Source organism: Piliocolobus tephrosceles, chromosome 10 (genome assembly GCF_002776525.5).
Source record: "Piliocolobus tephrosceles isolate RC106 chromosome 10, ASM277652v3, whole genome shotgun sequence".
NCBI classification, from domain to species: Eukaryota; Metazoa; Chordata; class Mammalia; order Primates; family Cercopithecidae; genus Piliocolobus; species Piliocolobus tephrosceles.
Window position 1 is genome coordinate 99,347,356 of NC_045443.1, and position 16,652 is coordinate 99,364,007.

Genomic DNA, 16,652 nt, shown 5'->3' on the forward strand with positions numbered 1-16,652 from the left:
GAAAGCCCTCATAATACACTGTTTATCTTAAAAGGAAGCACTGGCTGTTAAGAGTATGAGTTCATTACAACTTTATCAGATAAACTTTTCTCTCTCTCTTTCCATTGACATGATGAATTCTACCTAACAGACCTGGTATATATATTTGTAATCTCAGCCAAGTAGCTAAGAGCATCTCATGTCATCTTCATGGATATAACAAAGATGTACAGGCTTGGTGCTCAGGTCGGCTAGAACTTAACCAGTTTTACCAAAGAGGTGAGATAACAAAGCCACAATCAAACTAGAGGGAGGTTTAGGAGATTACTCACAGGTCCCGTCTTGCTGAACCCTCTATCAATGTAATGGAAGTTACAGAAGGCATGCTTGTGAAATGTGTAGATTCATATGAAGATGGCAGGGAAGCCACTGTCCTGGATAAGAGACTATGGATTCCCCAGATTTGTGACTATTTGGAACAATGAGTCAAATCTGGCAAAACAAAATCTCCTATGAAGTAAAACCTTTATAACTTGGTACCAAAACCAACTATACGATCATAAACTAAAATAGGTATTTGAGCATTAGAGCATATAAGTTTTGTTTTTTTTTTTTTTAAAGATAAGTTTTACTCAACAGTGAGTTCAGTATGAGTCAACAATGTGCTGTGGCCATACTGAATTTCCATCACATTTTTGTGTTTTTAAACAGAAGTAAAGTACATCGAATAAGAATAAAAAAGGTGATGATGTTCTCCAACACCGAGTCATTAGGAAACCCTGTTGGGTTGACCTTCAAACTGTCCAGAATCCAACCCCTTCTTACCTTCACTGCACCTCCCTGGTCTAAGCAACCTTCCCTCTTGTCTGAATTATCACAACTTTTGCCCCTCCTCAGTCTATTTCCACCAAAGAAGCCAGACTGATCCCTCTGGAATGTAAGTCAGATCACATTACATTTCCACTCAAAACCCTCTGGTGATTCCTCATCCCACTCCAAGTTAAAGGCAGGTCCTTGTTATGGGTACCAAGGCCTATGCCATTTGGTTCCCCGCTTACTTCTTTAGGTTCATCTACTGCCTGTCTCTGTCTTGTTCACTCCATTCCAGCCACACTGGCCTCCTTGCTTTTCTTCAAACATGCCAGATATACTCCTGCTTCAGGGCCTTTGCAATGGCTATTCTACTTACTCAGATCACTCTTTCCCCAGATAGTCACGTTGCTGGCTACCTCACCTTCTTCACATTTCCACTCAAAAGTCACCTTCTGAGTGAGGAATGTCCCTACCATCCAAATTAGAATTGCAATCCCCCTGCCCTGGCTGACACTTCTCTGCTGCTGCCCCTGCTTGTTGCTGTTTTTTTTCCACAGCATTATCTTCTACAAACTATGTAATCTACTTATTTATCGTGTTTACCGTCTGACTCCCTCCACCAAGATGTAAACTCAAGATAAGGGCAGAGATTTTTGTCCATCTGTTCCCTGCTCTATCTTCAGTACAGGCAACAGTACCTGGCACACAGCAGGCACTTAATAAGCACTCGTTAAATGGACAGTCCTGCTCTTCCTGCCAAGACGGAACCACACTAAAATAGAATATTCACTTCCCATTGACACATTTTAGAAGTAATCTGAGAAGAGCAAACTGGGACACTCACAAGTCCCTGAGAGACAGCCAAAGAAAGGAAAATAAAGTGTCCCAAGGGAGAGGGATTACCTGAGTTCTGTGTGACCATAGGAGGTACAACTTTAACCTATGTGAGAAAGTTATAAGGAAGCAGTTTGTGGCTCCTTTTGAAAGTCAGTTTAGTCTAGAGGTAAAATGAACTGCCACTGGAGGAAATTTGTTTGCTATAAATCAGAAAGTGTAAGCTTGACTGGAAAACTACTTTGCTAAGTAGACCCCGCTCCAGGCTGCAGTTGGAATATGTGAGTGCTGAGGTACAAATCAGTTCAGGATCTATAGAGTGAAGGGGGATATATTTATACTTGGAAAGGTTAACATTTCCTTTCATACTAAAAATAACTTTCTTTTTTTCCAGACAGAGTCTCACTCTTGCACAGGCTGGAGATCAGTGGTACAATCTCTGCTCACTGCAGCCTCAACCTCCCAGGCTCAAGCAATCCTCCCGTCTCAGTCTCCTAAGTAGCTGGGATTACAGGTGCATGCCATCATGCCAGACTAATTTTTGGTTTTTTTGTAGAGACGGGGTTTTGCCATGTTACCAAGGCTGGTTTTGAACTCCTGAGCTCAAGCAATCTGCCCACCTTGGCCTTCCAAAGTGCTGCGATTACAGGCGTGAGCCACCACACCCAACCTCAAACTAAAAATAACTTGTTAAGTATCAGGGAGCGAGCACTGTTAGGCACTGATCGGGACAGAAACTGGGGAGTGGTAAGTTTTCTGTTCAACAAAAAAAAAAATTCCATGAGAAAAACCATAAACCCCTGTGCAATCAAACCTAAGTTATGAGTTAGATTGTAAGTATTATAGAAATGTAGAAAAGTAAAAATAAAAATAAAATCATTATGAATATATTAGTCTGGGAGCTTCATGAAGGAGACAGGGCTTAAAGTGGGGCTGAATGAAGCAGGGGATGGACTGAGAGGGAAGGAGAAGGGGACAGGCAGCGGGACACAAGGCCTAGCGCCACATGTGTGAAGACACTGACAGCTGCAACATGATGCGGGGAGGGCAGGGATGTGGGGATCAACTGACAAAATCAAAGCAATTAAAGCTGAATCCCAAACACCAGGAAGAAAAGTTTGTACCCATGTGAAAAGCAAACATATACTGCTATATTATTCTTTTCATAAAGGCAGTGAACCCATAAAATCAAGGTTTTCAGGTTTATTTGAGACCTGTGTGCCAGACAGACTGAGATGGACTTTACACAGACAGAGCAGGAGTCTCATTACTGGAGTCTGAGTGAATTCAGTCTGGTGTGGAGGAAATAAGTAAGGTAAGAACCTAAGAATCACGTGCAAAAAAAGAAAAGCAAGTCATAAGATGAAGTTAATTATTAGTTATAGATGTAAAAGGTAAGAAGGGGTCAGAGATGGTTCCAAAGATTTAAGCTGGGAGGTATGACACTGGCAGAATGGGAGCTAGAGAACTAGACTTGGTGTTGGAAAGGGAACATGACAGCTTTCATTTTACACATAAAAACCACAGACCTTCCAAACAGAGACAATCCATGCAGAGGAGGAATGAGTCAGACAAGAGGCTAGAGCAGAAGATGCAGGTTATGGGCTCAGCAGTGCACTGGCCAAGTGGGAGAACCGGATCTCTAAGGATGTGTGTGCAGTTTTATGCCAGGAATTACCATTTTAATTCCATTATCTGCTCAAATCATCTGTTGTCTTATAAACAAGAGAAATTTGTTTTTCACAGTTCTGGTGGCCAAAGTCTGAGATCAGATTGCCAGCACGCTTGGGTTTTGGTGAGGGTACTCTTCTAGGCTGCAGAGGGCATCTTCTCAAAACATCACATGGTGGAGAGCAGAGGGAGCTCTCTGGAGTCTCTTCTGCTATTATTTATTATTTTGAGGCAACACCTCACTCTACTGTCCAGGCTGGAGAACCACTCAGCCTTGAATTCCTGGGCTCAAGTGATCCTCCTGCCTTAGCCTCCCAAGTAGCTAGGATGACAGGCACATACCACCATGTCCAGCTGTGTTTTTGTTTTTGTTGTTGTTGTTGTTGTTATTGTTTGGTAGAGACAGGTTCTCACTATGTTGCCCAGGCTGGTCTTGAACTCCCTAGGCTCAAGCAATCCTCCTTAGTTTCCCAAAATTGCTGGGATTACAGGTATGAGCCACTATGCCCAATCGAGGATCTCTTTTATAAGGGCACTAATCCCATCAAAGGCTCCACCTCCCAATACCATCATGCTGGGGGTTATGATTTCAACATACAAATTTTGGAGGAAACACAAACATTCAGTTCATATATCTCAGAATGAATACTCCAGGTATGTTCTGTCCAAACTGCAGAACGCAACCTTGTAGAGGAGTTATATAGTAGAAAACTTGCCTCTAGAATAACTCATAGCCAAGAGAACAAGGTAATTGTGATGTCAGATTGAAGGTCCTCATCACAGCACAGAAAAGGTATGTGTATTATACAGAGTAAAATATATACAGCAATCCCTTTTTGAGGTTAGGCCAAAATACAATGGCAGCTCTTTTGCTTCTCTTTGTGCATTTTTAGAAAAGTTTATCAGACACTTAAGAATAAATTGTTTCTATTCCACTCAGAATTTTGTTATTCAAACATCCAATGATAATATGATTTTAAAATATCCATAAAAATATCTTACCATCCTTAGTACTGTCAAAAACAACAACTGAGACATTAGTAGAAGGGTTTTTTGGTTTTGCGACATTGAATATGTCACTGGCAGAATGAAAAGAAGGATAAAGAGATGGCAGGTCCTTCAGGGTGATGCTGGCTGGCAAGGCTGGGTCCAGGACAAGCATGGGCACCTTGATGCAGTGCGTCAGCAAACACTCTAACTGCTTCTCACTGGAAAGAAACACCAACATGTTCACAACTACATTCTTGAAATGCAATCAACAATGAGAAGCTTGTCATACTACTGAATTTTTCAGATTTTTTATAGCCCATCAAAAAATCATAGTATTTTAATAAACGAAGACTTTTATCTCATGGATACAAAAATTAAGTTCGCAAGTATGATATAAAATTGTTCAATCCAACTCTAAAGATAGAGCTTCCAAACTCCCATTAATAAGACTCCCACCAATATATACTAACTCCAAAGTGCACATGAAATTAAGCACTTCATTACTATCATTTTTTAAAGATTATTCATAATTCCAATAAAGCCCATTATTGGGCAGATTAGGAAGGAGGTAGATTCTGGTTAATAGAGTGTCATGTTACCAGATACAAGTTACCAATTCCAGTTAGAAAACAACTAAACACATTGGATATGACACTACATTGATGTAAACAAAAGCAACTGTGACAAGGTTCTAATATAAATTTATACGAGATATTTCTATCTGATTATAAGAAATATCTACAATAAACCTATTACCTGAATAAACAAATGGATGGTCAAAGGACATGGCTAGAAAATTCACAAAGTAGGACCAATAAACAGTTAAACAGTATAAAAAATTGTTCAACTTCCTCTATAAAGAAATGTAAAAGAAAACAATGAGCTATCACCTTTACTAAATTAGCACCCCTCAAAAAATGATGACTCAATATTAGCACAAGTGCAGTAAATCTATTTCTCTTAAATACTGCTGGTATCACTCCAAATGACACCAACTCTTTTGGGAAAGCAAGTTGGTAATATATACATATATGCTTGTCTAATACGCATATGTATACATATATACTTATTCAGAACCATAAAAACATACATAAGCTTCTTCCTCAGTAACCTTACTTTCAGGAATCTAGTCCAGTCCAAGCATGGAAGAGAAACAAAACAGAAAAAACAAACCCACACACAGAAAATGCCACAGACCCAAATATAAGTATCATGAAATACTGACAACAGTGAAATACAGAAATGCCCAACATTTAGTAAATTACAGTAGTCGCTTTATGGAATATTATACAACTATTAAAACTGAAAGATATGAAGTATGAAGATAATACATCAACATGATACATATGTATAATTACATAAAGTTTAAAAAGTAGGATACAAAACTGCACACAAGATTATAAACTACAACTACTCAAATATGCATGAAAAGGGAATAATAAAAATAACAGTTGTTAAATAAGGGTTATAAAATTTTGTGAGTTTTTCTTTTCACTTTCTTCTCAATCTTTCTTCGTGTTGCACTATTGCTTTTATTTAAATAATTTAAAAACCAGTATTAATGTTAATATAGTTTATAAATAAAGTTATATAATTAACATAAAAAGATAGCTTAGAAGGCACTTCTGAGGCTTGGCACAGTGGCTCACACCTGTAATCCCAGTACTATGGGAGGCCGAGGCAGGCAGATCACCTGAGGCTGCAAGTTTGAGACCAGCCTGATCAACATGGAGAAACCCCGTCTCTACTAAAAATACAAAATTAGCCGGGCGCGGTGGTGCATGCCTGTAATCCCAGCTACTTGGGAGGCTGAGGCAGGAGAATTGCTTGAACCTAGGAGGCGGAGGTTGTGGTGAGCCGAGATTGCACCATTGCACTCCAGCATGGGCAACAAGAGCAAACTCTGTCTCAAAAAAAAAAAAAAAAGGAAGGCACTTCTGGATCTTGAAATTCTCAGGATCTTCTCTATCAATAAGCGTTTTTAAAAGTCTGATGGTTAAGTGGGTAGGTGACAATTAACAGAGATTGCTTGTCAGTGAGACAGTCTTATTTTAAGGACCTGTCAGAGTCAGGAATGACTCAAGTCAAGATAGGTGTATTTGGTTCTTCTTGTTGGGCTAAATCTCCTTCCTAGGTTTTTTTTTTTTTTTTGAGACAGACTCTTGCTCTGTCGCCCAGGCTGGAGTGCAGTGGCCAGATCTCAGCTCACTGCAAGCTCTGCCTCCCGGGTTCACACCATTCTCCTGCCTCAGCCTCCCGAGTAGCTAGGACTACAGGTGCCCGCCACCTCGCCCGGCTAGTTTTTTTTTTTGTATACTTTAGTAGAGACGGGGTTTCACCGTGTTAGCCAGGATGGTCTCGATCTCCTGACCTCGTGATCCGCCCGTCTCGGCCTCCCAAAGTGCTGGGATTACAGGCTTGAGCCACCGCGCCTGGCCTTCCTAGGTTCTTAAACATAAAATATACAGCTTCACAGCTTTTAAAGATAAGGACATATATATTGAACCTATAAGTAAATGATGGACATAAATTTTATAAATGAAAATACTGGGTAGAAGTTAGAGTGTAAGTGGACCAAGAGAATAATGCACCAAGACAGATTAATGGGAGGAAACTATAGAGAAGAAAATCGTGGGACTCTAACCCTCCCCAATGCAGTGAAGCTTTGGTTAGCAAAATAACCAGAGTTCTCAATCAACTATGCACTCAGCACTGCAAAATTTCCCATCTAATAGATATACCTAATTTGGGGTCAAAAACTATATGGATAATAGAGTAAATACAAAATCCTGAATACCCAATAAAAACAAATAATCTGAAATTTCACTTCTATCCTTCAATTTTTATTCTTGAGAGGAAATCAAAATGCTTACCTCTTCTTAGTTGGTTCCGTTGTGTTTTTCCCAAGGATTTCTCTAATAAAAAGCAAATACAGTTTATTACATACATATGGACTAGTGGTAGCCCTAAATGTGAGTAAGAGGGACTGACAATGCTTACCACACTTAAAATGCATAATGAATTATATGTTCCAGTGAAATATTACCAACAACACTGTACCTCCCACTGTAACCAAGACAGTTTGCTTAAAGTATACACTTTTATATTTTATTAGTAAAACATTGTACCAGGCTGCCAGCCATTTTCATGCACTGGGAAAGTCGTATAACCTCTAACAAAGAGAAAATGAATTTGCTCCAATATAAGGTGGCCAAAGACCTGCACTGGGATGCACTCTTGACATTCACAAAGAAGTCAACAAGTAGGTACTAACAAATACTCCTAACGAATCAAAGGGGAATTACATCCGCCAGGTTCCTACCTCTGATGGCTATCCAGAAGTCTGCTGTATCTTTCCCAGATAAAGTAAATAAAATGACCAATCTCATTATTAAATAAAAAGTACCAAAGTTTCTAATTCCATAGTCCGCAATTTATTCCTAAATGGCATAAAGGGAATATACCTTTTACTGCCGTTTTCAAATGGAAACAAGTCTGTGGGCCTATTATATTTTTCAAGGGAAGAATCTGTCTTACTGTGGAGATATCTGTCATAATAAACACTTATTTCAAGAAGATACCACACCTGGGGCTCAAAATGAGTGAGCAGGCAGCCAGGGCAGTGGGGGAGGGGGTCCTCTGTCTTTAAGTCCCTTGGAGAACAAGCCATCACTAGAGCACCACATTCATAAAATCATCTAACAAAGTGAGGCCAGTATCTGGCAAAAGTGGCTGAGTCCTCCTTGGGCACCAAGAAACACAGGCCAGATGGATGACTGCCAAGATCTCGTAATGGCATGAACTGAGAGGCAAGTTTGTTTGGATGGCACTGTGAAAATCAACTTATCCTTCGCTAATGCATGCTTGCTTGTACTCACGAGACTATGTGTTTTGTTTTGTTTCTTTTTCTTTTTTGAGACAGGGTCTTGCTCTGTCACCCAAGTTGGAGGGCAGTGGCACAATCACGGTTCACTGCAATCTCAATCTCCTGAGCTCAAATGATTCTCCCGCCTCAGCCTCCCGAGTAGCTGGGACTGCAGGCGTGTGCCACCACACCCAACAATTTTTTTTTTTTTTTTGTAGAGATGAAGTCTCACTATGTTGCCTAGGCTGGTCTTGAACTCCTGGCCTCAAGTGATTCTCCCATCTCCACCTCCCAAAGTTCTGAGATTACAGGTGTGAGCCACCATGCCTGGCCTGTTTTGTTTTTTAAGAATCAGTTTTACCAGATCCTTTTGTAGTTCATTAGCATGATGATTGGGTTTTCATGCTCATGTGTGAGATGTGCCACTCTCAGACCTTATTACATCGCCACATTACCCATCTGATGTGGGGAAAAAAAAAAAAATCAGTTTTACCTCATTGCTTTCTGCTCCTCCTCCATCTGTTCTCTGACCTGCTGTAGTTCCTTCAGTAGTTCAAGATCTGTGCCATTCACCCAGGTGTAAACAACGTCGATTGGCATGGGCAGACACAGCCTAGAGCAAACCAAGAAATCCTACAGTTTACTCAGGATTAGAGCATTGGACTGCAGACCAAGAAATCCTACAGTTTAAATGAATTTTTCCAATATATTTGGGAATAAGAATATCACAGGGTTTAAACCCAGAGATTATGAAAAAAAAAGTCTATGAAGAAGTAATCCAACCATGACATATTATCACAGAACTGCATGTTTTCAAACTGTAGCTGGGGGGCTAATATTTGTCAAGTACCTTCTCTGTGAGCTGTATTATGCTAGACACGTACGTAATTTGCATCGCTTGATCCTCACAGCCACTCTGTAAGAAGGCTAATATTAAAGATTTAAAGATGGTTCGTGGATGAAGTAGAGTAGTCTTGGAAGCTCAGTTTACATTAAACTGCCTGTTCTCATAATTTAGCAAACAAGGACGCTGGGATGCAAATGCAGTCAAACATAGAAAATAAATTAGAAGATTAAAGAACATAATTACAGGCTCTGCACAGTGGCTCACGCCTATAACCACAGCACTTTGGGAGGCCAGGATGGGAGGATCACTTGAGCCCAGGAGTTTGAGACCAGCCTGGGCAACATAGTGAGAACCTGTCTCTACAAAAAATTTTAAAAATCAGGGTATGGTGGTGTGCATCTGTAGTCCTAGCTACTCAGAAGGCTGAGGTGGGACTGCAGTGAGCTATGATTGTATCACTGCACTCCAGCCCGGGTGATAGATCGAGGCCTTGTCTCTAAAAAAAAAAGAACAAATTACAAAAAAAGTTATCAAAACCTACGATGAAGACCTAGCCCTGCTTAATGCTGTAGACTTCCTGTGCCTTGCTCCCTGCAAGCCCGGACCCTCCCCAGTCTCACCTTTGCTTTTCCTTTTTTTTTTTTTTTTTTTTGTTCACAGCACTTACTACTTTTGTAACATATTAAATAATTAACTTGTAACCTATTCCATTAATTATGTGTGGCCCTCTCCTAGAATGTAAGCTCCAAGAAAGCAGAAAACTTTCCTGCTTTGTTCTCTAAAGTATCCAAGCAATGAGAAGAGTGCCTGGGACATAGGAGCCCTAAGTATCTGCTGACATATGAGACACTAGTACAGAAGACCTTCCTGAACTTGCACCATTTCTTCCTGATCATCTTATCCTCATAATAAAGAGTCAGGCAGGCTTTTAACTACTGAGTATGTTGTTTAAGCCTCACCTTAGTGATTTTACCCAGATTTTATCCCTGCCAAAAGCACTCTTCCCTTTTCTCTGACTTTTCAAAAACCTACCCATCTTTCAGGGGCCTGCCCGGATGCATGCCACTCTGATTTATGACACAGGAGTTCATGTGTATGTACATCTGGGTACTGACATTACTTTAGATCAGGGGTGTCCAATCTTTTGGCTTTCCTGAGCCACAGTGGGAGAAGAATTGTCTTGGGCCACACATAAAATACACTAACACTAAAAATAGTTGATGAGCTAAAACAAAACAAAACAAAAAACACATACAAAAAAAATCTCATCATGTTTTAAGAAAGTTTACAAATTTGTGTTGGGCCACATTCAAAGCCGTTCTTGGCCACATGTGGCCCGCAGGTTGGATAAATTTGCTTTAGATAGTGCTATTTCATGTTTAGTACTTTCCAAGGAACTGTATGGGTTTCACAGTCTGATTTTTAGGCCACGGACCAAAGCATACCATCCTTTTATCCTCCTCACAGCCCAGGCACAGCCTAGACTTTCTACCATATTATCTTGCGGTAATATGGTAGACTTGCTACCATATTATCTCGTGGGAAAATAAATGCCATTTGGTAGATAAATCTTTTGAATTATGGAAGGAAAAAATAAACAGAAATGACAACAACCTTTAGCTTATAAGAATTAAGGGAGATAACTGGATGAGTTTATCCATTCACTGAATAATTCTTATTGAGCACTTAGTATATGCTAGGTACTGTTCTAGGTACACGGGTTTCAGCAGTAAATAAAACAAAGCCCAAATCTGTGCTTTCATGGAGCTTACATTCCAGGAGGGAGAAGACAGGAAATAAATCAAATAAATAAAGTCAGATGATGTTAAATGTTGTGGAGAAAGTAAAGCAGCAAATGGGGATAGAAAGAGTGTCTATGGGGTGGAGGGGGTGGTCAGTTTTAAATAGGGAGATCAGAGATGGCCTCAGTACATTCAGCAAAGATATGAAGGAAGTGAGGAAGCCAGCTAGGTGGGTAACTGGGAGAAGAATGTGCCAGAGAAAGGGAATACCAAATGCAAATGCCCTGAGGCAGGAACGTATCTTGCTTGTTCAAGGACCCAGAGGCCAAGTTCCCTGAGCAGAGGGGAGACAGCAAATGGAAGAGAACAGTGGAAAATAAAGATCAAAGAGACAACAGAGTTCCAGAGCTTCATCAGGAAAATAAGGAATCAACTTATTCTTTGGCATATGTGATAGCTGAGTATTTACCAACTGTCAAGTTTCACCACTGCCTGTAGAATAAGGTCCAAAATCCTTCATAATCTGTACCTTGTGTTCTGGATGATCCAATTGTATACCCTTGTCCAAAGATGAAACGAACTTGCAGGCCTTTGTACCTTTGAACATGCTTTTCCTTCTGCCTAGAACATTCTTTCTTTCATGCTTCCTTTAACCACCTCCTCCTTCCTCAACTTCCTCCCTTCCCCTCACCCCTCACAAAGAGAATCTATAGCTTAATATGCAGCTTCCACACTACTTTGGACTGTAAGGAATCCTGATCGTACTGTGTTGTGCTATTTTCCATGCAGCCCTATCTTCCACTAGACGGAATTATCTCTAGGGCAGAAATTGTATCATGCATTCTGTGCCCTGCTTCATTAATTATTTCCTCTCTTTCCTACATCTTCAGGCTCTCTCTCCCTACTGTAATGATTTGCAAAGGTTTCCCTATCTAGGGTTTTTCAGAATTTATCAATAAACAAATTCTAGTTTATTGAAATTCTAGTTTGTACAATTTCTTTTTCTCACAAGCTCTCAGGTAATGCTGATGTTGCTGGTCCAGAAATTGCACTTTGGGAACCACTGATTTACATGTAGGTTATATACTTCACTTTTTTTCCCCACTAAAATGCCAATTCTATCTATATAAGGCCAATGAGTTCATTTTGTTCACCACTATATGCCTAGGGCCTAGAACAGTTCCTCCCACATGGGTGGGGTTTAATACATATTTGTTGCCTAACTATTAGTTCATTCCTTTATCATATATACATCAGTCTTTCTCATTTAAAAAAAAAGAAATCAATCTGCCTCACACTGCCTACATGTAAATTATCCAAGGTCATCTCATTCCCAACCTCCCAGGTGATTTATGCTCAGACTAATAATAAATTTTTAAAAACTGCTTAAGTGATGTTTTTAAAAGAAAAGGTTAAAGGAGAAAATTACATCTTAAGTTTTCCTGTAAAAGTAATCATCTGCTATTAAATATTTTTAATATATCATATATATTTAGCTGATTAAAACATAATATACTGTATGTATTACACGATCAATTTAACTTTGGTGAAACTGACAAATGGAAGGAGATTGTGTGATCTGCACGAGGTCAATGAGTCAGTTGTTTTCCTATTAGACATGGTCACACTCTGAATCTTTCATTCTAACCACTAGGTCACTATCTTGGTTCACAGATGAGAAGGAATGCTTTACCTTAGAGCTGAAAACTAAGACTAAGTCACCCATGACTCAGAACCAAAGCAGCGATGACACTGATACAACTTTCATTATAATCACTGTTAAGTGAATATTAAAGCCACTTAACAGTCCCTCAGTTCTACATTCTATAAAGTAGATGAGAAAACAGAGAACTTAAATAGTATTTTGTGTCTTATTTATTTATTTATTTATTTGAGATAGTCTCGCTCTGTCACCCAGGCTGGAGTGCCATGGTGCCATCTCAGTTCACTGCAAACTCTGCATCCCAGGTTCAACCAATTCTCCCTGCCTCAGCCTCCCAAGTAGCTGGGATTATAGGCACCCACCACTGCCCGGGCTTATTTTTGTATTTTTGGTAGAGACGGGGTTTCACTATGTTGGCCAGACTGGTCTTGAACTCCTGACCTCAAGTGATGTGCCCACCTTGGCCTCCCAAAGTGCTATGATTATAGGCATGAGCCACCGCGCCTGGCCTTAAATAGTATTTTAGAACCAACACTTGGAAGAGATTGTAATCTTAATCTAACAGATCTAATCTAATATCTACATTTTACGGATGACAAAATTGAGCCCTAGATTGACATAATGCCTCACAGTAAGTAGCAGTGGATAGTTTGCATATTCACTTTTACTGACATATGGAATGGGATTTTTTTCATTCAGAGCAAACAACCTTAAAAAGATTTACACTGGCCAGGCATGGTGGCTCACATCTGTAATCTTAACACTTTGGGAGGCTGAGGTAAGAGGATTGCTTGAAGTCAGGAGTTTGAGACCAGCCTGGACAATACAGCAAGACCCTATCTCTATTAAAATAAATAACTTTTTTAAAATAAAAAAAAAATTGTAGAGAAACTAGCAAAATAATGAAAATACATGAATGTTATGGTATCTTAAAATATATTAGACCATGTGAAATGTTATTTATGATCCATTTATTTGTTGCCATCAAAATGAGGAAATTTTGAATTATGCCTACATAAAAATCAAACTATATTTTAGTACAACCTCTAAACTTTAGAAAGAGAACAAGAGTGTTTGATTAAAACTGCTGACCTCAAAATCTGCATTTTTCTAATAAGCTAGTTTTCTTTCTAAAAGTTTGAAGCAGCTGTGCATGGTGACTCATCCCTTTAATCCCAGCACTTTGGGAGGTCAAGATGGGAGGACTGCTTGAGTCCAGGAGTTTGAGACCTGCCTGGGCAACACAGTAAGATCTCATCTCTAAAAATAAATAAGTAATGAATTAATTTTTAAAATTAATTTTAAAAATGTTTAAAAGGTTTGAAGCTCCTTCAGGGCAGGGATCTACGTATCTATAAACCATCTGCACGTGGCACAGCATAAAGCACAAATCAATAAACATCAGATTTGAAAAAGTTAATCAATTTAGAACTTTCCTTAGGGAAATTAACTTGTTAAAGTGAAATTATATTTCATTAAAAATCCTTTACTGCAGTAGTTTTCACAGTGGGGGCACCAGACCAGCAACTGTGGTGTCACCAGGAAGTTTGGTAGAAGTGCAAATTCTCAGAACCCCTCTGAGACCTACAGACACAGAAACTCTGGGCTGGCTGGGAAGTAACTGTTATTTTCTTAAGCCTTCTACAGCAAGCTAAAGTTTCAGAACTGATATATTAAGGAATGGTCCTCAAACTTTTACTGTTTGGTCCCTTAAAATTCAAAAATTCTTATGGACCCCAAAGTGCTTTAGTTTGTAAGGTTATAATTATCCATATTTGCCATATTTGAAAATAAAACTGAAACATTTTAAAAATACTTAATTCATTTTAAAATGACAATAGGCCAAGAGTGGTGGTTCATGCCTATAACCATAGCACTTTCGGAAGCCGAGGCGGGTGGATCACCTGAGGTCAGGAGTTTGGGACCAGCCTGGTCAACATGGCGAAACTCTGTCTCTACTAAAAATACAAAAATTAGCTGTGTGTGGTGGCACACACCTGTAATCCCAGCTACTCGGGAGGCTGAGGCAGGAGAATCACTTGAACCCAGGAGGTGGAGGTTGCAGTAAGCAGAAATCACGCCACTGCACTCCAGCCTGGGAAAGAGTGCAACTCCATCTCCCAAAAAAGATAAGATAAGATGAGATAAGATAAGATAGGATAGGATAAGATAGCATCTTTTATAATGAAATGGCTACATTTTCTAAAACAAACCAAAAAAATAGTGAGAAGACAGAAACAAAATCAGAAAGGACTTGTGTGATTCATTTCATCTGTAAAAAGGGAAGGAGGGTGTTGAAAAAAAATTGTTTCCATTCTGAGGCCTATCTTGTGAAGAGGAAAAAAAAAATCCCCAAAGACAAGAAATGGTGAAGGCTGTACACCAGAATGGCGGCACTAAGAAGCTTGGCCTTCCAAGAGAAAGACCCACACACACTATGAGGTATGAGGCTGTTTGCTCCTCCCTCACAGATAAACAGCAACGCGTGACCAATGGAGTGGGGTTCAGGCCCAGTGGTTACTGGGGAGTGGTCTCAGTTCACAGGACGCTGTCAACAGAATTCTGGCCAGGGCTCAGAAACTGGCTGTGTAGTAGCCACCTGGTTTCATCATCCTACAGGGGAACGAAATTCCCATTACCTCACAGACCTGGGAAGACAGAAAATGCAATCATGCAATTTAAGATACCCAATGAACTACAAGGTGGGATTACTCTCTGTGAATCAGATTTTTCACCCACCAAATGTGGTGAACACACTTTCTTCAGATGGGCATATTATGTTTTCTTTCCTTATTTAAAAAAATATTTTATGGAATACTTCATAAATTGGTGTGTCACCCTTGCACAGGGGCCACACTAATCTTCTCTGTATCGTTCCTTTTTTTTTTTTTTTTATAGTATATGTGCTGAAGTGAACACATCAGATGGGCATACTCTTGAGTAAGTTAAACCATATCTATAACTCAGAAAGACCACTTAAACTGTCATATTTACAGGATGGCAATTTATGACTCATGATTTAGGTCCAAATAATAGATTTCTCCAAAATAGATCTCACCGATTCTGAAAGGACTTTCCAGCAATATTGTCTCTATAGGAATCAAACAGAACGTGGTATTGATCTCGGCTCCATTCCAGAACCACCTAGAACAAAAAAAGAAACAGCGTTTTCTTCGTATCGAAGACTGAGAGTATATAACTTTCATTAAATTTTAATTTCATTAGAATTGCTAGAGAAATGGGTAAAGCAATGAAAATTCATGTATTCACTTACTGCCTACCACATACATTGTGTTAGATCCAGCTGAATAAGCTATAGTTCCTGACACGGACAAACTAAAAGACTTAGTATCTCACCATGCTTGGAATGGGGTAGCAGAATCAAAGAGGTTTAAAAGGATGTGGTAGTTGAAATGGGTCTTGAAGAATGAGTTCACCAGGTAGGGAAAAAAGGACTGGGCCAGCCAGTTGGAAGAGCATGCTCGAAGGCTGAGAAGCAGCAAGGGCAAATTGTTTTAGGGAAACTGTGTGGCTGGCTTTGTCCAGAGGACAGGTAGATAACTGTTGAGAAATGGGTCTAGGAAAGAAAGCTGGGCCCTAAGCGTGACGTGCCCTCTGTGTCTCGGGAGCACTGAAGGATTTTAAGGCAATTACTAGAATCCCTCTAAAGTTTAAGAAAGACTCTTCCCAGAGCATTTACAAACACAAGCAGAAACAGAAGGGACCGTCTGGGCATGGTGGCTCACGCCTGTTATCCTAGCACTTTGGAAGGCTGAGGAGGGTGGATTCCTGAGCTCAGGAGTTAGAGATCAGCCTGGACAATATAGTGAAACCCTCTCTCTACTAATATACAAAAAATTAGCTGGGCATGGTGGCATGCGCCTGTAATCCCAGCTACTCAGGAGGCTGAGACAGAAGAATCGCTTGAACCTGGGAGACACAGGTTGCAGTGAGCCAAGATCGTGCCACTGCACTCCAGCCTGGGCAACAGAGTGAGACTCCATCTCAAAAAACCAAAAAACCAAGAAACAGAAGGGACTGACAAGATATGGGAGGATAAGGACCTTATTACCTGTGAGGTTTCGGCTAACGACCTTGCTAAATATGTCAGGAGAAAATGGAAAACTTTAGATAGAAGTTCCCTCATGTTTGCACCCTAAATCTATAAACCTACCCACACATATATCCCATTTTCTTTTTCATTCCTCTTACCATAGAGGAAGTGTCCCTCCACCTTGCAGACATTCA

At 39.9% G+C, this 16,652-nt stretch overlaps 1 protein-coding gene, 1 non-coding gene and 1 pseudogene across 2 annotated transcripts in view; 1 reads left to right on the forward strand and 2 right to left on the reverse strand.

Moving 5' to 3' along the window:
• GNPTAB (N-acetylglucosamine-1-phosphate transferase subunits alpha and beta) overlaps positions 1-16,652 on the reverse strand; it is an 85,797-nt gene that overhangs the window by 37,891 nt on the left and 31,254 nt on the right. The window contains exons 2-5 of the mRNA XM_023187173.1: positions 15,463-15,548; positions 8,646-8,765; positions 7,161-7,202; positions 4,300-4,505 (exon numbers count right to left, since the gene is read on the reverse strand). Coding sequence (XP_023042941.1) covers positions 4,300-4,505; positions 7,161-7,202; positions 8,646-8,765; positions 15,463-15,548 — 454 coding nt within the window. The remainder of the gene's footprint in view (positions 1-4,299; positions 4,506-7,160; positions 7,203-8,645; positions 8,766-15,462; positions 15,549-16,652) is intronic.
• Positions 8,517-8,617, forward strand: LOC111538866. The gene has a single exon (XR_002730480.1). It is a non-coding gene; the product is annotated as a small nucleolar RNA U13 (small nucleolar RNA).
• LOC111539011 lies at positions 15,203-15,315 on the reverse strand (annotated as a pseudogene).